The sequence below is a fragment of the Lynx canadensis genome, chromosome B1 (genome assembly GCF_007474595.2).
Source record: "Lynx canadensis isolate LIC74 chromosome B1, mLynCan4.pri.v2, whole genome shotgun sequence".
Lineage (NCBI taxonomy): Eukaryota > Metazoa > Chordata > Mammalia > Carnivora > Felidae > Lynx > Lynx canadensis.
Window position 1 is genome coordinate 160,579,118 of NC_044306.2, and position 24,208 is coordinate 160,603,325.

At 37.4% G+C, this 24,208-nt stretch overlaps 1 protein-coding gene across 1 annotated transcript in view; it reads right to left on the minus strand.

Annotated features, from left to right (window-relative positions):
• The window catches only part of THEGL (theg spermatid protein like), a 61,992-nt gene that overhangs the window by 13,018 nt on the left and 24,766 nt on the right, over positions 1-24,208 (minus strand). Inside the window, exons 3-5 of the mRNA XM_030311948.1 lie at positions 22,827-22,892; positions 14,533-14,661; positions 12,163-12,300 (exon numbers count right to left, since the gene is read on the minus strand). Of these exons, the coding sequence (XP_030167808.1) occupies positions 12,163-12,300; positions 14,533-14,661; positions 22,827-22,892 (333 nt within the window). The remainder of the gene's footprint in view (positions 1-12,162; positions 12,301-14,532; positions 14,662-22,826; positions 22,893-24,208) is intronic.

The following is a 24,208-nucleotide window of genomic DNA, read 5'->3' on the forward strand; positions in this document are numbered from 1 at the left end:
TGTCATTCAGAATAGAAGGAGAGATAAAGGTCTTCCCAAACAAACAAAAACTGAAGGAATTCATCACCACTAAACCAGCCCTACAAGAGATCCTAAGGGGGATTCTGTGAGTGAAATGTTGCAAGGACCACAAAGTACCAGAGACATCACTACAAGCATGAAACCTACAGACATCACAATGACTCTAAACCCATATCTGTCTATAATAACACTGAATGTAAATGGACTAAATGCTCCAAACAAAAGACGCAGGGTATCAGAATGAATAAAAACACAAGACCCATCTATTTGCTGTCTACAAGAGATTCATTTTAGACCTGAGGACACCTTCAGGGTGAAAGTGAGGGGATGGAGAACTATTTATCATGCTACTGGAAGTCAAAAGAAAGCTGGAGTAGCCATACTTATATCAGACAAACTAGACTTTAAATTAAAGGCTGTAACAAGAGATGAAGAAGGGCATTATATTAATAATTACAGGGTCTATCCATCAGGAAGAGCTAACAATTATAAATGTCTATGCGCACAATATATAAAACAATTAATCACAAACATAAGCAACCTTATTGATAAGAATGTGGTAATTGTAGGAGACTTTAATACCAAGGATTAAAGCAATAAATACCCTATGAACAACGGATAGCTCATCTAAACACAAAATCAATAAAGAAACAAGGGCCCTGAATGATACATTGGATCAGATGGACTTGACAGATATATTTAGAACTCTGTATCCCAAAGCAACAGAATATACTTTCTTCTTGAATGCACATGGAACATTCTCCAAAACAGATCACATACTGGATCACAAAACAACCCTTAATAAGTATAAAAGACTTGAGATCATACCATGAACACTTTCAGATCACAATGCTATGAAACTTGAAATCAACCACAGGAAAGTCTGGAAAACCTCCAAAAGCATGGAGGTTAAAGAGCATCCTACTAAAGAAAGAATGGGTCAACCAGGCAATTAGAGAAGAAATTTAAAAATATATGGAAACAAGTGAAGATGAAAATACAACAATCCAAATGCTTTGGGATGCAGCAAATGTAGCCCTGAGAGGAAAATAAATTGCAATCCAGGTCTATCTCAAGAAACAAGAAAAATCCCAAATACAAAATCTAACAGCACACCTAAAGGAAATAGAATCAGAACAGCAAAGACACCCCAAACCCAGCAGAAGAAGAGAAATAATAAAGATCAGAGCAGAAATAAATAATATAGAATCTTAAAAAAACTGTAGAGCAGATCAATGAAACCAAGAGTTGTTTTTTGAAGAAATAAACAAAATTGATAAACCTCTAGCCAGGCTTCTCAAAAAGAAAAGGGAGATGACCCAAATAGATAAAATCATGAATGAAATTGGATTTATTACAACCATTCCCTCACAAATACAAGCAATTATCAGGGAATACTATGAAAGATTATATGTCAACAAACTGGACAACCTGGAAGAAATGGACAAATTCCTAAGCAACCACACACTTCCAAAACTCAAACAGGAAGAAATAGAAACCTTGAACAGACCCATAACCAGCAAAGAAATTGAATCAGTTATCAAAAATCTCCCAACGAATAAGAGTCCTGGACCAGATGGCTTCCCTGGGGAATTCTACCAGACATGTAAAGCAGAGATAATACCTATTCTTCTCAAGCTGTTTTAAAAAATAGAAAGGGGGGCACCTGGGTGGCGCAGTCGGTTAAGCGTCCGACTTCAGCCAGGTCACGATCTCGCGGTCCGGGAGTTCGAGCCCCGCGTCAGGCTCTGGGCTGATGGCTCAGAGCCTGGAGCCTGTTTCCGATTCTGTGTCTCCCTCTCTCTCTGTCCCTCCCCCGTTCATGCTCTGTCTCTCTCTGTCCCAAAAATAAATAAAACGTTGAAAAAAAAAAAATAAATAAATAAATAAAAAATAGAAAGGGAAGGAAAACTTCCAGACTCATTCTATGAAGCCAGCATACTTTGATTCCTAAACCAGACAGAGACCCTGCAAAAAAAGAGAACTACAGGCCAATATCCCTGATGAATATGGATGCAAAAATTCTCAATAAGATACTAGCAAATCGAATTCAACAGCATATAAAAAGAATTATTCACCATGATCAAGTGGGATTCATTCCTGGGCTGCAGGGCTGGTTCAACATTCACAAATCAATCAATGTGATACATCACATTAATAACAGAAAAGAACCATATGATCCTGTCAATCGACACAGAAAAAGCATTTGGCAAAATACAGCATCCTTTCTTAATAAAAACCCTCGAGAAAGTCAGGATAGAAGGAACATACTTAAACATCATAAAAGTCATTTATGAAAAGCCCACAGCTAATATCATCCTCAATGGAGAAAAACTGAGAGCTTTCCCCCTGAGATTAGGGACATGACAGGGATGTCCACTCTCACTGCTGTTGTTTAACATAGTGTTGGAAGTTCTAGCATCAGCAATCAGACAACAAAAGGAAATCAAAGGCATCAAAATTGGCAAAGATGAAGTCAAGCTTTCACTTTTTGCAGATGACATGATATTATACATGGAAAATCCGATAGACTCCACCAAAAGTCTGCTAGAACTGATACATGAATTCAGCAAAGTTGCAGGATACAAAATCAATGTACAGAAATCAGTTGCATTCTTATACACTAACAATGAAGCAACAGAAAGACAAGTAAAGAAACTGATCCCATTCACAATTGCACCAAGAAGCATAAAATACCTAGGAATAAATCTAACCAAAGATGTACAAGATCTGTATGCTGAAAACTACAGAAAGCTTATGAAGGAAATTGAAGAAGATATAAAGAAATGGAAAAACATTCCATGGTCATGGGTTGGAAGAATAAATATTGTTAAAATGTCAATACTACCCAAAGCTATCTACACATTCAATGCAATCCCAATCAAAATTGCACCAGCATTCTTCTCGAAGCTAGAACAAGCAATCCTAAAATTTGTATGGAACCACAAAAGACCCGAATAGCCAAAGTAATTTTGAAGAAGACCAAAGCAGGAGGCATCACAATCCCGACTTTGGCCTCTACTACAACGCTGTCATCATCAAGACCGCATAGTATTGGCACAACAAAACAGACACATAGACCAATGGAATAGAATAGAAACCCAGAATTAGACCCAAAAGTATGGCCAACTAATCTTTGACAAAGCAGGAAAGAATATCCAATGGAAAAAAGACAGTCTCTTTAACAAATGGTGCTGGGAGAAGTGGACAGCAACATGCAGAAGAATGAAACTAGACCACTTTCATACACCATTCACAAAAATAAACTCAAAATGGATAAAAGACCTGAATGTGAGACAGGAAACCATCAAAACACTAGAGGAGGAAAGCAGGAAAAGACCTGACCTCAGCGCAGAATTTCTTAAACTGACATATCCCAGAGGGCAAGGGAATTAAAAGCAAAAATGAACTATTGGGACCTCAGGAAGATAAAAAGCTTCTGTACTACAAAGGAAACAACCAACAAAACTAAAAGGCAACCAACGGAATGGGAAAAGATAGTTGCAAATGACATATTGGACAAAGGGCTAGTATCCAAAATCTATAAAGAGCTCACCAAACTCCACACCTGAAAAACAAATAATCCAGTGAAGAAATGGGCAGAAAACATGAATAGACACTTCTCTAAAGAAGACATCCAGATGGTCAACAGGCACATGAAAAGATGCTCAATGTCGCTCCTCATCAGGGAAATACAAATCAAAACCACACTCAGATATCACCTCACACCAGTCAGAGTGGCCAAAATGAACAAATCAGGAGACTATAGATGCTGGCGAGGATGTGGAGAAACGGGAACCCTCTTGCACTGTTGGTGGGAATGCAAACTGGTGCAGCCGCTCTGGAAAACAGTGTGGAGGTTCCTCAGAAAATTAAAAAATAGATCTACCCTATGACCCAGCAATAGCATTGCTAGGAATTTACCCAAGGGATACAGGAGTGCTGATGCATAGGGGCACTTGTACCCCAATGTTTATAGCAGCACTTGCAACAATAGCCAAATTATGGAAAGAGCCTAAATGTCCATCAACTGATGAATGGATAAAGAAAGTGTGTTTATATACACAATGGAATACTATGTGGCAATGAGAAAGAATGAAATATGGCCTTTTGTAGCAGCGTGGATGGAACTGGAGAGTGTTGATGCTAAGTGAAATAAGTCATACAGAGAAAGACAGATGCCATATGTTTTCACTCCTATGTGGATCCTGAGAAACTTAACAGAAGACCATGAGGAGGGTAGAAAAAAAAGGTTAGAGAGGGAGGGAGCCAACCATATGAGAACAAACTGAGAACAAACTAAGGGTTGATGGGAGGGTTGGAGGGAGGGGGGGTGGGTGATGGGTATTGAGGAGGGCACCTGTTGGGATGAGCACTGGGTATTGTATGGAAACCAATGTGGCAATAAATATCATATTAAAACAAAAAATAGGGGTGCCTGGGTGGCTCAGTCGGTTAAGCGTCCAACTTCGGCTCAGGTCATGATCTCGCGGTTTGTGAGTTCAAGCCCCGTGTCGGGCTCTGTGCTGACGGCTCAGAGCCTGGAGCCTGCTTTGGATTCTGTGTCTCCCTCTCTCTCTGCCCCTCCCCTGCTCATGCTCTGTCTCTCTCTGCCTCAAAAATAAATAAAACATTTAAAAAAAATAATAAAGATAAATCAATCAATCAATAAATTAATTAATTAATTAAAAAAAAAAACCACTTCACTTCCTACCAAAACCTCATATTAAATCCCTGAGATAGAAATTCCAGTCACTATCAGGGGCCCCTCTGTGATGGCCAGTCTCTTCTGCAGTGCAGTTTGAAACTGCTAGGTATAATGCCCAGCAACTTGACCAATTTTCATAGGCTGTTCCCCAAATATTCCTTTCCTAGTACAAAAACTTACCAACCAACAAAACTACAAACCTAATATGAAACAGTTTTCCACAAATAAATATATGATTACCCTCTAGAGGTAGTCTGTTAGATTTCAAAATTGATATAAAATTAGCATACCATAGAATTTACCTTTTTAAAATGTACAATTCAGTGGTGTCTAGCATATTCACAAAGTTGTGTAACTACTGTCACTATCTAAATTCAGAATGTTTTGGGGCGCCTGGGTGGCTCAGTCAGTTAAGCGTCTGACTTCGACTCAGGTCATGATCTCACGGTCTGTGGGTTCGAGCTCCGCGTCGGGCTCTGTGCTGACAGCTCAGAACCTGGAGCCTGCTTCTGATTCTGTGTCTCCCTCTCTCTCTGACCCTCCCCCCATTCAAGCTCTGTCCTCTCTCTGTCTCAAAATAAATAAACGTTCAAAAAAATTTTTTAAATTCAGAATGTTTTCATCACTCCAAGAGAAACCCCATACTGATTAACAGTTCCTCTCCATTACTTCATTTCCCTCCCCCACCCCCAACCACTAATCTACTTTCTGTCTATGGATTTGCCTATTCTGGACATTTCAAATAAGTGGAATCATACAAATATGCAGCCTTTTGTATCTGGCTTCCTTCACTTGGCCTATTTTCAAGATTCATGAATCAGTATAACATTCCTTTTTATGGCTGAATAATATTCCGTTGTATGGATTTGTCACATTTTGTTTATCCATTCATCCATGGTGAACTTTGAGTTGTTTCCACTTTTTTTGCTTTTATGAAATGCTGCTATGAATATTCATGTACAAGTTTCTGTGTGAACATTTGCTTTCAATTCCCTTGGGGACACGCCTAGGAGTAGAATGCTGATCATATGATAACTTTATTTTTTTTACTGATTTTTTAAATGTTTGTTTACTTATTCTGAGACAGAGAGAGCATGCATGAGCAAGGGAGGGGCAGAGAAAGAGAGAGAGAATCCAAAGCAGGCTCCATGCTGTGAACGCAGAGCTCAATGTGTGGGGTTCAATCTCACAAACTCCGAGATCATGACATGAGCTGAAACCAAGAGTTGGGCACTTAAACAACTAAGCCACCCAGATGCCCCTGATAACTCTATTTTTTAACTTTTGAGGAACTAGAAAGTGGCTTTCCACATAAACTGCACCATTTTACATTACCACCAGCAATGTATAAGGGTTTCAATTTCTCCATATCCTCACCAATACATATTATTTCCTATTAGTTATTATTATTGCCATTCTAGAAGGTGTGAAGTGGTGTCTTTGTGGTTTAATGTGTATTTCCAAGATGATTAATGATATTTAGTATCTTTTCGTGTGTTTCCTGTTCACCTGTATGTCTTCTTTGGAGAAATGTCTATTCAAATCCTTTGCTCATTTTCTAAATTGTGTTGTCTTTTTTGCACTGTTCTAAATATTTTATATATATATTCTGAATACTACTCTTTTATCAGATATATGACTTGCAAATATTTTCTTCCAATTGGTGGGTTTACTTTTTACTTTCTTGATGATATCCTTTGATATACAAAAGCTTTCACTTTTGATGAAATCCAATTTATTATTTTTTTGTCACGTTTTTGTTGTCATAACTGAGAAACAATTGCTTAGGTCACAGAGATTTATGTCTATTTTTTCTAAGAGTTTTATAGTTTTATCTCTTATAATTAGGTCTGTGATCCATTTTAAATTAATTTTTGTGTATGGTGTGAAGTAGAGGTTCAACTTCATATGGATATCCTGTTATCCCAGCATTATTTGTTTAAAAGACTACTCTTCCCCAATTAAATTGTCTTGGCATTCTTGTCAAAGATCAATTGATGAGTGGCACTTGGGTGGTTCAGTTGGTTGAGTGTCCAACTTCAGCTCAGGTCATGATCTCACAGTTCATGAGTTCAAGCCCTGGATAGGGCTCTCTTCTGTCAGCACAGAGCCTGCTTCAGATCCTCTGTCCCTCCCTCTCTCTCTGCCCCTCCCCCTCTCTCTGCCCCTCTCCCATTTGTTCTCTCTCACACACAAAATAAATAAATAAATAAACTTTAAAAAATCAATTGACCATAAATATAAGGGTTTATTTCTGGACTTTCAATTCTATTCTGTAGATCTATATGTCTATTGTTATGCCAGTAACACACTGTCTTGATTACTGTAGCTTTTAAATAAGTTTTCAAATAACTGTTATTTTTCAAGGTTTTTTTTTTTGTTGTTGTTGTTTTGTTTTGTTTTGCTATTCTGGGTCCTTTGCTTTTCTCTATGAATTTTAGATTGCATTGTCAATTTCTATCAAAAAAGGCAGCTGGAATCTCAATAGGGATTACATTATGTTGATCAATTTGGAAAAATGTACCATCATGACAAAATTAAGACTTCCAATTCATGAACAGGAAATGTCTTTCCATGTATTTAAGTCTAATTTCTTTCAACAATTTGAACTTCTCTTGTTAAGTATTTTGTTATTTTATTATTTTTCACTGTAGTAAAATACATATAACATAAAATTTACCATTTTAACCATTCTTAAGTATTTGCTACAGTAATGTTAAATGCATTAACATTGTTGTGCAACCAATCTTCAGAACTCTTTTCATCTTGTAGAACTCTATACCAATTAAACAACTAATTCCCCCTCCCCCCCAGCTTAGTCCCTGCTAACCACCATCCTACTTTCTTCTTTACAAATGTGACTACAGTTGGTACCACTTATAAGTGGAATCATACAGTGTCCTTTTGTGGATGACTTATTTCATTTAGCATAATGTCTTCAAGGTCCATTCATATTGGAGCATGTATCAGAATTTCCTTCCTTTTTAAGGCTGAGTACTATTGCATTACATGTATTATTTTGTTCTGTTTGGTGCTACTACAAATAGAATTGTTTTCCTACCTTCATTTTCAGATTGGTTAATTGCTAATGGAAATATAATTGTTTTTGTATATTGCTCTTGGACTCTGTGCCTTCCTGAACTCATTTATTAGTTCCCATAGTTTTAATATGGATTCCTTAAGATTTTCTAATCGTGTGAACTATGAGTAGAGAAAGTAGTTTTACTTTTTCCCTTCCAACCTGAATGCTTTTTACTTCTTTTTCTTGCCTAATGGCACCCTGACTAGAACCTCCAATATGATGTTCAACAGAAGTGGTGAGAATTGACATCCTTGTCTTATTCCTGATCTTAGGGGGAAAGCATTCAGTCTTTTACCATTAATTATTATGTTAGCAGTGGGTTTTTTTTTTACAGATGTTCTTTATCAGCTTGAGGAAGTCCACTTCTATACCTAGTTTCTTAAGTATTTTTATAGTGTGTTGAACTTTGTCAAATGATTTTTCTGAGTCTATTGAAATGATCATGTGGTTTTGGTTTTCTTATTCTGTTAATTTGATGTATTATATTGATTATAGTAAGTTGAATCCAACATATTCTTGCATTCCTGGACAAATTCAACTTGGTCATGAGGATTTGTTAATTTTATTTCATTTTTTTTTTTCTTTCTGTTCCTCAGATAATCTCAATTAACCTATCTAAGTTTGCTGACTCTTTCTTCTGACTGTTCAAGTCTGCTGTTGAGCCCCTCTAGTTAATCACTAAAATACATGTCCCAAAGTTCAAGCTCATGTAATACATTTATTGGCGAGCCTGGTGTGTCTTCATTAAACACTTGCTTTTTTTCCTCCTCACACAATTCTAACAAGCTTAGTTATCTGTTTCTAATGCATAGAATCAAAAAAAGAGGCTAGTCAAAATTATGCAAGCAGGGGTTCCTGGGTGTCTCAGTAGGTTAGGCATCCAACTCTTGACTTTGGCTCAGGTCAAGATCCCAGGGTCATGGGATCAAGTGCTGCATCAGGCTCTATGCTGAGTGTGGAGTCTACTTAAGATTCTCTCCCTCAGTATTACTCAGCAGTCAAAAAGAATGAAATCTTGCCATTTGCAACTACATGGATGGAACTGGAGGGTATTATGCTAAGTGAAATCAGTCAGTCAGGGAAAGACAAAAATCATATGACTTCACTCATATGAGGACTTTAAGAGATAAAACAGATGAACATAAGGGAAGGGAAACAAAAATAATATAAAAACAGGGAGGGGGACAAAACAGAAGAGACTCATAAATATGGAGAACAAACCGGGGGTTACTGAGGGGTTGTGGGGGGGGGGGGGATGGGCTAAATGGCTAAGGGGCACTAAGGAATCTACTCCTGAAATCATTGTTGCACTATATGCTAACTAACTGGGATGTAAATTTAAGAAAATAAAAAATAAAACTAAAAAAAAAAAGATTCTCTCCCTCTCTCTCTCTCCCTCCCCCCTCTGCCCCTCTGCCCCTCTGCCCCTCTCCCCTGCTCATGCACACTCTCTCTCTCAAATTAAAAAAAAAATTATGGAAGCAGCCAAGTGTCCATCAATGGATGTGAGATATCCATGAATGAAGATGTGAGATATATATATACACACACACACACATACATACACACACACAATGGAATATTATTTGGCCATTAAAAAGAATGAAACCTTGTTATTTGCAACAACATGGATCCAGAGAGTATAATGCTAAGTGAAATAAGCCAGAGAAAGACAAATACCATATGATTTCACTCATATATAGAATTTAAGAGACAAAACAAACAAACAGTAAAGGAAAAAAGAAAAGAGAGAGAGAGAGAGATAAACCAAAAACAAAAAAATACAAAACAAAACAAAAAAACAGGCTTTTAGCTATACAGAATAAACAGATGGTTACCAGTAGGGAGGTAGGTGGGTGGGTGAAATAGGTGATGGGGATTAAAAGTACATTTATTATGATGAGCACTGAGTAATGCATAAAACTATTGAATCCCTATATTATACACCTGAAAATAATATAACACTGTATGTTAACTACACTGGAATTAAAATTAAATTAAATTTTTAAAAAGAGGCTAGTTAGAGACTATTCCCCTGTTAAAAAAAAGAAATGACAGGAAAACTATAAGAAACAAATATCTAATAGTCTAAAAGCAAGAAGTCAGACCACTTAGCCTAATAAAAAACTGTACTTCATATTTAAACAGCTTCTGGGAGGTTTTCAGTATTGAAGTACATACTTGATGTTCATAATAAAGATCTCAAGCCAATGAACAAAGGTTATATGTATGTTTAGCAGCAGGTTATATGTATGTTTCCTGCTTAGGAAAGTAGGGAAACAAACTTTTAAAAATAAAGCAAGTTTTAGCATTCAAGGGGGTTTCACTTATATGAAACATCAAATTCAGGTCTCTCAAAAAGTGGTGAAATATTAAAGTATTCCTCTGGATTATAAACATAGATATAGAAAAAATAAAAGTAAAAATAAATAAGTAAATATAGATATGTAACTACAAATTATATATCTATTTTAACTAAATCTGCAGATTTTGTTGCACAAACTGATAAATAAGGAAATGAAATTTTGTAGGAGGAATTGGGCTTCTTTTGCTGGATTCTATGATGGAAAAAGACTCAAGTTACCCAGTTCAATCTCTCCCTGAAATGCAGGAATCTTCTAAAATTCATGTAAAGTCATAATTCCAGCTTATGCTTGAACACTTTCAGGGATTGTGGGAACGATGGCAGTTGATTTTTCCAGGTAAACATTTCCATTATTGGCTAGCTAGTCAGAAAGATTTTCCTACACTTAGCTGATACCTCCTGCTCTGTAAATTCCTTGTTCTACATCTAGTTTTAGGATCAACACAAAGTAATTTTACTTCTACCTCCTTTTCCTCATTCAGATGCTGACCCTTTAAATATCTGAACACAGCTATCACTGCTTCCTTGGTCTCTTCTCTAAGCTACCCATGTCATTTCTCTTAACTATTTTTTAGGTAACATATTTCCAGAAGCCTCAAAATATCATGCAGCTCCTTCTGCATAGTTTCAAGTTTAATATCATTTTTTTTAATTTTTAAAAATGTTTTTATTTATTTTTGTTTTTTTTTTTTAATATGAAATTTATTGTCAAATTGGTTTCCATACAACACCCAGTGCTCATCCCAACAGGTGCCCTCCTCAATACCCAATCACCCACCCACCCCTCCCTCCCACCCCCCATAAACCCTCAGTTTGTTCTCAGTTTTTAGGAATCTCTTATGTTTTGGCTACCTCCCTCTTTAACCATTTTTTTTTCTTCCCCTCCACCATGGTCTTCTGTTAAGTTTCTCAGGATCTACACAGGAGTGAAAACATACGGAATCTGTCCTTCTCTGTATGACATTTCACTTAGCATAAGTATCATTTTCTTAAAGAATAACATCCATAAGTGGAAACATCCACCTACTATGTCTTGACTAAAGTAGTATAGGCTAGGACCATCACCTCCCTGTAACTGTACACTGTATATATTCCATTAATGTAACTTAGCATTTTTTTAAGAACCATATCACAATCTTAGCTGCCATATGGAAGTATCACCTAAGCTGTCTTTACTTAATTTTTTTTAAGTTTATTTTATTTATTTTGAGGGGGAGGGGCAGAGAGAGGGAGAGAGAGAATCCTAAGCAGGATCCACGCAAAGCCCGATATGCAGGGCTCGATCTCCTGAACTGTGAGATCATGACTTGAGCAGAAATCAAGATGCTTAACTGACTGAACCACCCAGGTGCCCAAAAATTGTCTTTTAAAGACAAGGAGAGGGGCAACTGGGTGGCTCATTTGGTTGAGCATCTGACTTCGGCCCAGGTCATGATCTCGCAGTTTGTGGGTTTGAGCCCCATGTTGAGCTCTATGCTGAAAGCTCAGAGCCTGGAGCCTGCTTCAGATTCTGTGTCTCCCTCTCTCTCTGCCCCTTCCTTACTTGCACTCTGTCTCTCTCTCTCTCTCTCTCTGTCTCTCAAAAAAAAACAAAAACAAAAACATTAAAATAATTTTTAAAGACAAGCAGAAATTCATCATTCAAAGCAAAAGGAGCAACATTTGAAAAGTCACAGAGGCATAAGAGAAACATGAAATTCTACAAAATGCAAAAACTTGTAATTTTTCATTTGCATATTTCCTTTTAACTGACTAATGATGCTAAGTTCAGTGCATAGTTCAACTTCACAATTTGAGTCCAATGTAATTACTGATGATAACCTTCTGATTACCTACAATTGCTGCAAATATTTGATCTTTTTACCCTGATTCTTTGAACATAAGTGGACTTCTAGTTCATAAAACCACATACACTAAAATAGATAAAATATTATGAGATTTAACCAAATTAAGTTAGAATTTATAGAGATTGTCAAGGTACTTTACCTATTTAATAGATATTCTTTCTTGAATCTGTTGGGCAGTGCCAGCTTCTGGATCCTTTTGGATGGCTGGCTAAACAGTGCAGCAGAAGGGATCTCCCAGATTATAGACTCTCTACCACAGCTGTAGTAATATTGAGCCCTGAAAGTTGTAGAAGAGAAAAGAACTGAGTGAAGTGAATATGAATTAGACTTATCATAGTAATTTTTAACACTAACCTCCAGCTCTAGGCCTAGGAGCAAGTATGATAGTTTACCCCTTTACTGCTGAGCCATTTTCCACATAGGAAGAAATCAGAAATAGTTGCAGCCATCAAGTTTCAGCTGGCTTCTAATATCCTATTCCAAAACAGATTAATTTTCTGTAATAAATAAATTGCATCTTCTAAATTCTTTTTTTTAATGTTTGTTATTTATTTTAGAGAAAGAGATAGAGCATGAGGGGGAGAGGGGCAGAAAGAGAGGGAGACACAGAATCCAAAGCAGGCTCCAAGCTATGAGCTGTCATCACAGAGCCTGATGAGGGGCTTAAACCCACGAACTGTGAGATCATGACCTGAGTGAAAGTTGGACATCTAACTAACTGAGGCACCCAGGCGTCCCAAATTGCATCTTCTAAATAGACCAAAAAATACACTAGTGAGAGGAGGAAATTTACTACTTTTAAAACCAAATACTTTCTTAGTCTCTTATAGACAATCACTAGAGATTGGACAGATAGTAAGTGAAACGAAAATAAAAAAATATATGAAGAACTTTATGCCAACACATTTTAAAACTGAAAGATACACATTACCAATACTCATTCAGAAAGATATAATCTTAATAGCCCTTGTCAAGAGTTTAACTAAGCCCCTTCATGGTACTCCTGCCTCAGCACCCATTTTGTTTGGCCAAGCAGCCTCTAGGGACCTTAAAATGATACAGGCCCCTCTCACAAGCACATGCCCTAGATAACAGTCCACAGAGGCATAAGTAAATATACATTCCTGATAGGACTTCAGCAACAGTCCTCGTCACCTGACCTTCAATGCCTTCCTTTTATGCATCCTTCAGATATGACTCCCAAGGAGCCTACCAACACCCTGCTCTTTTGGTTTGAATTGATGAATCTGGCCTTTGCCTGGGAAACCCAAAGCACTCCACCTGCAGGTTCTAATAAGACATGTGCCCTCGGTCCTAACCTGCCCATGTGACTCCTCGAGGCATGCTGGGTACTTCTTCTAGGACCTGTGAGTAGTAAGCTTCTTTATTTCAAATTCTGTTATGATCTGTTGTTGAACTGTGACCCCATGCTCCACTTAACAAGTGTTAATTTGACAAATTTATAACAGCCCTATAACTATTACGTGAATTGAATTTATAATTAAAAACCATCCTACTCAAAAACTCCAGACGCAGATGATTTCACTGTGGATTCTATGAAATACATAAACAAGAAATGCCAATTTTATATATTTTCCAATTGATTCTATGAAGACAGCATTACCAAAAATGAGTAAAGACATTACAAGAAACAACATTACCACAAAGACACTACAAGAAAAATACAGAATAATCCCCCTCATAAACATAGATGCAAAAATTCTAAAGTTTTATTGGAAGACAGACATGTTCAGTTTATATAAAATCTGTGGCTGCTTCCTACTACAGTAGTGGACTTGGGTAGTTGAAACAGAGACTTTATGGTCAAATTTACTATCTGCCCCCTTCCAGAAAAAGTTTGCTGACTTTTGACTAAAGTTGTATATCAAAAAGAGAAAAGTGGACACATCAATTATCTTGGAAACCAAACTTCAGGTAAATAATGGTATCTTCAACTTTTTCTTGTTACTTTAACCTCCCTCACTACTTGAGTCCATTCCCTCCCTTGCTCCAGAGTCTTCCCTCAAAGAGCCAACCAACAGAAAGCCTGGTCATTCAACAAATACGCATTAAAAACAAACTGGCAATGGGTATCAAAAGCCTTAACAATATTCTAACCTTCACATGTAGTAATTAATTAATGGTAATCAAGCCCATGGGTGGTATACAAAATCCACGAAAAGTTGCATGTATAAATAGTTCATGTACAACAATGTTATATATGGTACATACCCTGGTGTAATACTACCACTTTATTAAAAACTCAAAATCCTGGTAATCTAAAACATTATACAGTATAATACAAGTTTATAATGGCTAATATTAATCTTGCTCTGGAAAAGTTTTACTGTAGAATCAGATTAGGAAATACATAGAATCCTTAATCCTCAATAATTTTCTACTATAGTTTGGACAATTTATCATTTTCAGATAAAACGGCTAGATTCTGTGTCATTTTCCCTATGGACTCCTGCTAATGTAACCTGATAGCACACAAACACTAACTAACCTGTTAGGTACATATCGGTGGGAGACTTCCTTGGGATGGGCAAGGTCCTCAAGTCTTTTGGTCAGCTGAGCCTTCAAAGCAAACTGGGAAACAGGGCGAATAGGATCTTGATTCCCCCAAAACAGTTTTCTATTAAAAAGCAGAAAATCAAATGGTAAGGAATTCACTACTAATGGATATCTTAGAAATGGCTCTTGGTGGCTTCTATACTGATGTTGCTTCACTTCCAGAACTATCTTGATTACAGAATGTAACAGTTTCCAGGCATCAGAAACAGATCAACTATTTATGGTAGTTAAAATAAGATTGTTTTACCTCCTGTCCTAAAACGTGGTGACCAAAAATTAGAGAGTTCTGTTTCTGCCATCGTATAATTAACACTGCAATTTATAATCAGGTCAACATAAAATGGGCATGCCATCTATCTCCATTGAGCTTCCATTGTGGGTGAAGCCCTGTACCAGGAAGTCAGAAAACAAAACAGTATCAGGGTAATATTAATAGCTTCCATTTCTGAAATACTGTGGGCCAGGCAGTGAGCTAAGTATTTACTGACATTAGATTTTGTAGTCTGTAAAATAGGCATGATTACTGTGCAGAGGGGGAAAAGAAAAGGAGAATCGGTGTGCAATTCACCTGAAAGGCTTAAGGAAGAAAGTGAAAGGCACAGATTGCCAGAAATGAGTCATGTTCCATGTTGGGGTAACCATGAGAAATGGGAATAATCAAATGTTGATCAAAGCATGTTTAGACAGTATTGGTCAAGACAATGTTTGGACAGAAGCAGAAAGTCATGCTGGGAAATAATTAAGTAGCATTGCTGCAGTGGGTGGGGCAGGCAGGAGACTCTAAAAGCCCCACCAAGGAGTCAGAAGAAGGTGCCTTGGTAACCTAACTTTGCACATAACTAAAATTGCCAATTCATTGAGCTTATCTATTTAGAAGGCCCTGTTTTTGGGTGTCTCAGTCAGTTAAGCATCCTACTCTTGATTTCAGCTCAGGTCATGATCTCATGGTTCGTGGGTTTGAGCCCCATGTTGGGCTCTGCACTGTGTCAGCATGATGCCTGCTTGGAATTCTCTTTCCCTCGCTCTCTGCCCCTCCCCCACTCATGCACACGTGCACACATGCACATGCTTGTGCTCTCTTTCTCAAAATAAGTAAAAACTTAAAAAATAAAACATAAGGCTCTTTTTTTTAACTTTGTCAATACTTTTGTACACAATATTTATTTCTCTACTTTGTAAGCATTAGCCAGAGTCACCATTAGAAATATTAATCAATGAATTAATATCCCCATCCCCTACATTCTGTGGATTCCATTTCCTAAATATGGCTTAAATGTATCCATTTCTCCTTATCCTTGTGGCTGCTTTCCTTGTCCAGATCCCATCATCCCCACTCCTTTGTCCACACACCTGCAAGAGTAGTCTTCTAAACTCCAATTTGATCAAGTCACCTCCTTGTTTAAGACGCTAAAGGTCTCCACTGACTTTACAGTGGAGTCCCAGCTCCTTACTGTGGCTTACAAGGTCTTCCACGGTTTTGACAAAGAGTGCCTGCCTCTCCAGCCTGTATGTTCATCCAAAGGAGGGAACATGACTTAATCTTTTGGAGCAATCTCACTAGGATAGTTTAGTGCTGTATATGACAGGTGTTCCATTATACTTTGATGAATGAAAGAATGGTGAAAACTGGGGACTCACTTGATGGTAATGTGAAACAGGGTGGAGAGGAGAGAATGACTGCAGGGAGAAGAGGCTACAGCAGCAGTTGGGGCCTCAGGTGATGAGGGCCACAGTGGGAGTGACATTGGGGAAGACAGTAACTATGCTTCCAAAAGAGAAGATTTGGTGGATAGAGGTAAGAGCACCATGGAATGGGAGAGGAAGATTGCCAAGACAAGTTGCATCAAATATTATAAGAAAGTGTTAAATATAACTTAAACATCAAGAATGGAAACTGAAGAAAAACAAAAACAAAAACAAAAGACAATAGGACTTGGCCAGGAGGGTATCAGTGGTAATAGAAAAAGTGAGGAGCATCTTAGGGGTAAATACCAAAGCTCTGGTGAGAAAGGCTAAGGGAGTCGGGGATTAGGAAGCAAAGGTGACATATATAAGTTGACCCTTGAACAATGAGGGGTTAGGGGCACAACCCCCATGCAGCTGAAAAATCTGCATACAACTTTTGACTTTCCAAACAACTTAACTGTTAATAGCCCACTGTTGACCAGAAACCTTACTGATAACATACATAGTCAATGAACACATACTTTGTATATGTATTATATGTTGTATTCTTACAATAAAGTAAGCTAGAGAGAAGAAAATGTTATTAAGAAAATCATATGGAGGGGCGCTGGGTGGCTCAGTCAGTTAAGCATCCGACTTCAGCTTGGGTCATGATCTCGCGGTTGGTGAGTTCGAGCCCCACATAGGGCTCTGTGCTGACAGCTCAGAGCCTGTAGCCTACTTCGGATTCTGTGTCTCCCTCTCTCCCTGCCCCTCCCCTGCCTCTCTCAAAAATAAATAAACATTAAAAAATTTTTAAAAAGGAAAATGATAAGGAAGAGAAAATATTTTACAGTAATTTTATAGTATGTATCAAAAAAAAAATCTGGGTACCAGTTCAAACCTGTGTCGTTCAATATTAATGTGTGTATATTGGTTTTGTATTCACTGTTTCAAATTCAAAGCAAAAGGTATTTTAGACACAGCAATTAAACCAGGCTCATAATATATGGTCCTCATGATGCCTCCCAGGAACGGAAACCTTATGAGATCATTATCTGCTTGAAACCTTGGCCATTAAAAACTAGAAAACACATAGTACGAACTAAAAGCATTGAGAATTATGTAAAAGGCAGGAGATCTGGTTCAAAGTAAGCTGGAAGAGAAGGATCAGTGGGAAAAGAAAGAGCAGAGACTGTACAGTGGAGAAAAACGTGGACACAATGTTTATCAGAAGGTAGGGAGAATAACCAAATGTCAAAGTAACATATTATGCAGATGACTCTTCACTCTACTCTGACAGCATTTAAAAATCACTTACGTTGGGGCGCCTGGGTGGCTTGGTCGGTTAAGCGTCCGACTTCAGCTCAGGTCATGATCTCACGGTCCGTGAGTTCGAGCCCTGCGTCGGGCTCTGTGCTGACAGCTCAGAGCCTGGAGCCTGTTTCAGATTCTGTGTCTCCCTCTCTCTCTGACCCTCCCCCATTCATGCTCTGTCTCTCTCTGTCTCAAAAATAAATAAACGTTAAAAAAAATTTAAAAAAATCACTTATGTTTAGCTGTTACATAGCTAATAAAACCAAGGAAGTAAGTGTTTAATCTTCTATGGTCCATGATGAGGACTTGACCCCAGAGCATAGAATTCTTATCCATATCATACCTGTTTGATGGATCTATGAAATATAACAAAAATCTGGCACAATTACACCCCTAGAATTCTAGAATAAGGGACCTAGAATGGGTTCTGGAGAATTCTGTGTTCAGTCATCCTTTTCTGAACAGCTAAATCTCTAGTCTTACCTATTTCCAGAGTCAGAAAACACAAAACAGCTTTCATTGGTCTATTTCCAGAGTGTGATTGTTCTGAAATTCTTATAATTTCTCCTATTATAACAAATATTTATTTAGCTTTTATCCGTATAAACTGCTTTATGTACTTGAAGATTTATGAGTTGGTCTCTAATCTTTCTTTGTCAGTCTGGTCAACCACAAATTCTTTAAATGTATCCTCAAAGGTTCCACTTTTCTTTTAATAATTTTCTTCCTTGGCTTTTGAGGCCCTCTCTGTCCTGATTCATTTCCCCCCTCTCTCTTTCTCTCTCTCTCTCCCTCCCCCTCTCCCTCTTCCAGTTTTATTGGGAAATAATTGGCATACATCAATGTATAAGATTAAGGTATACAGCATGTACTGTGAAATGATTACCACAATAGGTTCAGCTAACATCTGTCTTCTAATTCTCTAGCCTACTCCTTCTCAGTTTCCTTAGGCAGTATCTCTTTGGCAATTTAAACAATGGCATGTGCCCCAGGGTTCCCTCTTCCTCAATATTAAAAAAAAAAAAAAAATACATCACTAAATACTGATGTTTCCAAAACAGTATCTCCAAGAATTCTCAAGTATTCTCCTGAGTGTTAAATCTACACTTCCAAATACTTACTGAATGTCTCAAAAGCATCCCACATGACTAAGTCTATCTTCCTCCCAAACCTGCCCCCGTCTTGTGCTTCCTTTTGCAGTTGTAATAGCATTTTCCACCTTGTTTCTAAAAGCAGAAACCTAAAGGGGCACCTGGGTGGCTCAGTCGATTAAGTGACTGACTCTTGGTTGCAGCTCAGATCATGATCTCAGGATTCCTGAGCTTGAGCCCCATATCAGGCTATGTGCTGACAGTGTGGAGCCTGCTTGAGATTCTCTCTCTCTCTCTTTCTCTCTGCTTCTCCCCAGCTTGCATGCACACACATACTCTCTCTCTCAAAATAAATAAAAATTAAAAAAAATAAAAATAAAAACAGAAACCTAGAAATCATATTTGACTCCTCCTCTCCCTCAGGTTCTTCATTTGTCACTAAGTCCTGCCCATCTTTATCTTGACTTTAACCTTTCTTGTAACCTTAAAAGCCACTCTCTTAGGACAAGCCTTCATTATTTGTCTCCTACATTTTGTAATAGCCTCAAATAAATCTTCCTGGCTCTAATTCTCCATGCAATCAAAGGGACCACATCTTTCTAAAACAGCCATTGTGATATAATGTAAGTAAATGGATTTTGTGGGCTATGAACATAGATTCAAATCCCAATTTGGGTACCCCCAAGCTGGGTTACTTAGATTTTCTAAGCTCAATTGTCTAATTAAATCACTCCTTCAAATTTTTTTAATGGAAAAGGAGCAGGTTGGAGAGAAGTGTTCTAAGATTACTAACAGTTCTAGCAATATTCATTAACACATCTCTTATCAGTGCATGCCTCTCATCAATGTATATGAGTATGTACCCGTCCATGAAAAAGAGAGTATTTAAGCATGTTATATTCTTAACGTTTAAAAACAAGCCTTTTAAAAATGAAAATTTTAGATTATAGCAAAGTTGCAGGATACAACATTAATACACAAATTCTACTGATTTCTTATACACTAACAATGAAAAATTGGAATTTAAAATTTAAAACATAACACTATTTACATTAGCAGCAGAACAAAAATGAAATACATAGGTATAAATCCAACAATACATGTATAAGATTCATATAAAGAAAACTATAAAACTCTGGTGAAAGAAATCAAAGAAGAACTAAATAAATGGAGAGTCCATGTTCGTGGGTGGAAAGACTCAATATTATCAAGATGTCAGTTCTTTCCAAACTGGTCATCAGATCCAGTGCAATCCCAATCAAAATCCCAATGAGTTACTTTGTAGATAGTCACAAACTGATTCCAAAGTTTATGTGGAGAGATAAAAGATCCAGAATAGCCAACACAATATTGAAAAAGAAGAACTAAATCAGAGGACTGCTACTACCTGACTTCAGTAGTAGTAATCAGTAGTAATCAGCCACAGTAATCAGACAATCATATTGGTGAAAGAATAGACAAATAGATCAATGCAAAAAGAGAGATCCCAGAAATAGATCCACACAAATACAGTCAGCTAACCTTTGACAAAGGATTGAAGGCTATACAATAGACAAAAGACAGTCTTTTCAGCAAATGGTGCTAAAAAAATGGACATCCACATACAAAAAAAAAATCTAGAAACATACCTTACACCTATCACAAAAATTAACTTGAAATGTATCTTAGATATAAATGTAAATGCAAAACTATAAAATTCTAGAAGGTAACATAAGAGAAAATCTAGGTCATCTTAGATTTAGCAATGCATTTTAAAATACAAGCAAAACATGATCCATGAGAGAAAAAATTGATAATCTGGACTTCATTAAAATTAAAAACTTTTGCTTTACAAAAGACACTGATAAGAGAATAAAAAGATGAGCCACAGACTAGGAGAAAATATTTGCAAGGCACATATCTGATGTCCTAATCTATTCAGGTTACTACACCAATACCATAGATAGGGTGGCTTATAAACAACAGAAGTCTATTCCTCACAATTCTGGGGGTTTGAAAATCCAAGATCAAAGCATCAGCAGATTTGGTGCCTGGTGAAGACATGCTCTCTGGTTTATAGCCAGGCATGTTGTTGCTGTGTTCCCACATTGCTGAAGGGGTAAGGAGTTCTTTGAAGTCTCTTTTATAAGGACATTAATCCCATTCATGCATATGCCATCCTCATGATTTAATCACCTTCAGAAGGCCTTACCTCCTAATACCATCACACTGGGGATTAGGTTTCAATATATGAATTTTATGAATTCAATATATGAATTATTCATATGAATATATGAATTCAATATATGAATATATAGCATCTGATAAAGGATTGGTATTGAAAATATACAAAGAACTGTTACATTTCAACAATAAGAAAACAAATAACCCAATTAAAAAGTGGGCAAAAGAGCTCAACACACACTTCATCAAAGAAGATACACAGATGGTAAATAAGCATGTGAAATACGCTCAGCATCATGTCATTATAGAGTTACAAATTAAAACAATGAGAAAGATACCACTACACACATTTAGAATGGCTAAAATACAAACACCAAATGCCTGGTAAGGATGTGGAAGGAACAACAGGAAGTATTATTCATTGATGGTGGGATTGGCAGAAACTTTAGACGATGTTTGGCAATTTCTTTTTTTTTTTTTTTAATTTTTTTTTAACGTTTATTTATTCTTGAGACAGAGAGAGACAGAGCATGAATGGGGGAGGGTCAGAGAGAGAGGGAGACACAGAATCGGAAGCAGGCTCCAGGCTCTGAGCCATCAGCCCAGAGCCTGACGCGGGGCTCGAGCTCACAGACCGCGAGATCGTGACCCAGGCTGAAGTCGGACGCTCAACCGACTGCGCCACCCAGGCGCCCCTGTTTGGCAATTTCTTACAAATCTAAACATATTCTTACTATATGATCCAGAAATTGCATTCCTAGGTGTTTACCCAAACGAGTTAAAAACTTTTATCTACATGAAAACCTGCATATCAATGTTTAGAGCATCTTTATTCATAATTGCCAAAAATTGGACGGAAATAACACATCCTTCAATAGATGAATGGATAATCAAATTAGTGCTAAAAAGAAATGAGTTATTAAGCAATGAAAAGACATGGAGGAATCTTAAATGCACATTAAGTGAAAGAAGTCAATCTGGAAAGGTTATATACCATATCATTTTAACTATGCCATTCTGGAAAAGGCAAAACTATACATACAGTAAAAAAAAAAAAAAAAATCAGTGGTTTCCAGGATTTTGGAAAGGGGGCACAGAAGGAAAGAGATGAATAGGTAGAATACAGATAATTTTTAGGGGAGTGAAACTATTTTACATAATACTGTAATGGTGAACACATGACATGCATTTGTCAAAGTCCACAGAACTGTATAACACACAACATTGAACCCTAATGTAAACTATAGGCTTTAGTGTATGTCAGTATTTCTTCATCAGTTGTAACAAATGTACCACACTAACACCAGATGCTAATATGGGAAACAAGAGGAGTGGGTAGTAATACAGAAACTCTGTGTACTTTTGGCCAATTTTTCTGTAAACCTAAAATTGCTTTAAAAATAATATGTATTATTTTTCTTTTAAGCAATAAAAGATGAGGAAAAAAGGAAAAAAATTAAGGCTTTACTCAGGAGCCAAAGAAGAAAAGGCGGAGTCCTGTGGCCAAGGTTAGGAGGACAGTGGGTCCAATCGGCTGGAAATTCAGAGAACAGGTGTTCTCTAAGCAAAGGCTTAGAGACAGCGTGTTAGGAGCAGCAAAGTTGAACCCAAAGGATGAACACAAGATTTTCAAAGTGTTTTTCAAATCTGTATGCTTATTAGAATTATCTGGGGAGCTTTTAATGCTCCCGATGCATGGGCTGCACCCTAGACAAAGTAAATTAGGATTTCTGGGGATGGGGCCCAGGCATCAGTGCTTTATATGTCCCCAGGTGATTCTATGTGCAGACAAATTTGAGAACTACTGACTTAGGGTTAGCCTTCCATATGTTGACTTAACTGAGGGGAGGATACTGGTTCAGTGGATTCAGCTGAGCAGAGAGGTGACTAAACCTAGGATACAAAGTTAGTGGGCAAGTAAGAATAATACTTACCTATCTAATGTAAGGAATACACTCATCACAAACAAGACTATGTAATGTTGTCTTACCTATCTGGGGTTCCCCATTGTTTTTTAGGCCTAGAAAGGTCTTGGATTCTCTTCCTAGAAAAAAAACTAACAAATACCAGCTGATTAATTCAGAGAAAATGCTTAACAAACATGGTTATATTAGATGACTCCTACTCAAACAAATCCCATCTTAGGGGGGAAAAACCCAAAGCACTATATGATGTGATCTGAAGAGTACCGAAAGCTCAAAGTATTCAAAAATATTGTGGACCCAAAATTCTCTCTCCTAGAATCATGGCTAATATAATACATACTGTAACAAAGACAATAAATCTGCAATAAAACCAAGAGCATATTGTCTCCAGAAGACCCCAGATAAAACGCACACTTAATGGGAAAACCCCTCAATTCTCATATTAAGTTAATTTGTAAATGGCTTGATGGCACTGGATTCTGAAGAGATCATACAGATAAATTTCAGAGGGAATATTTGGCTTTGGGAAAACTATGAAATAGGCAAAGTATACTTTGAGTACCACTCAACCCTTTTTCTTCCCTACTCTGCTCCTTTGAACCTTCCCTGATTGTTCTGAATCTACCTATAGCAGAGTTTGTGCTCACCAAGTACCCATGCGTTCCTCCATATTTCCAAGCTTCCCTTCAGTTGTTTACAGCCATGTGAATAGTTATGTCTAATTTTAACAGAAGTGTTCAGTATCAATTCCAGGGCCAATGTGCCTGCTCCATTCCCTTCTTCCCTTATTGCAGTGATTCTGTAAGCCACATATTCTAGATGGTATAGCTAAAAGACAGAAGAGGCCAAGCCATCTCACACTGGACTGTGACAGGAGGGAGAAATAAATGTTTATTGCTTTAAGTCATTGAGAGTTTTGTATCTTATTTGTTACTACAGCATTGCCTATCCTGTGCAGACTAATACACCACCTATGTGTGTAGCTCATATTGTAATTATTTATTCACTTTCTTGGAGTTTGAAGGTCCTAACAAATAACAACACTTTTTTGCCCACAATTAAGAACTAACTAAAAACAGACACAGGAGTCAGATAAATAGAATAAAAATACTTTCTCTGTTATTGATTAGATGATACTGAAGACAGTAGTATGTATCCCTGACAATCCTGAATTGAACTTGTCCCCCAAAGCTGCAAGCCTCCCCCCGCAGGGGCTAAGTTTGCTATGTGACAGAGAACAGATCACAAAGATCACTTCCTATTGATAGACAGGTCCCAAAGAAATTGGACCCAGAAGGAACCAGTTCTCTCTTGCTCAATTCCATCAAACAGAAGTTACTTCCATCCCTCTCGGGAGTCTAATTAAGGGATAATAAGGTAATAAGGTAAGAGGTCAGGAAAATTACTCAAAGGAAGTACTTCTTGCACAAAAAGTAAAATCATTCTT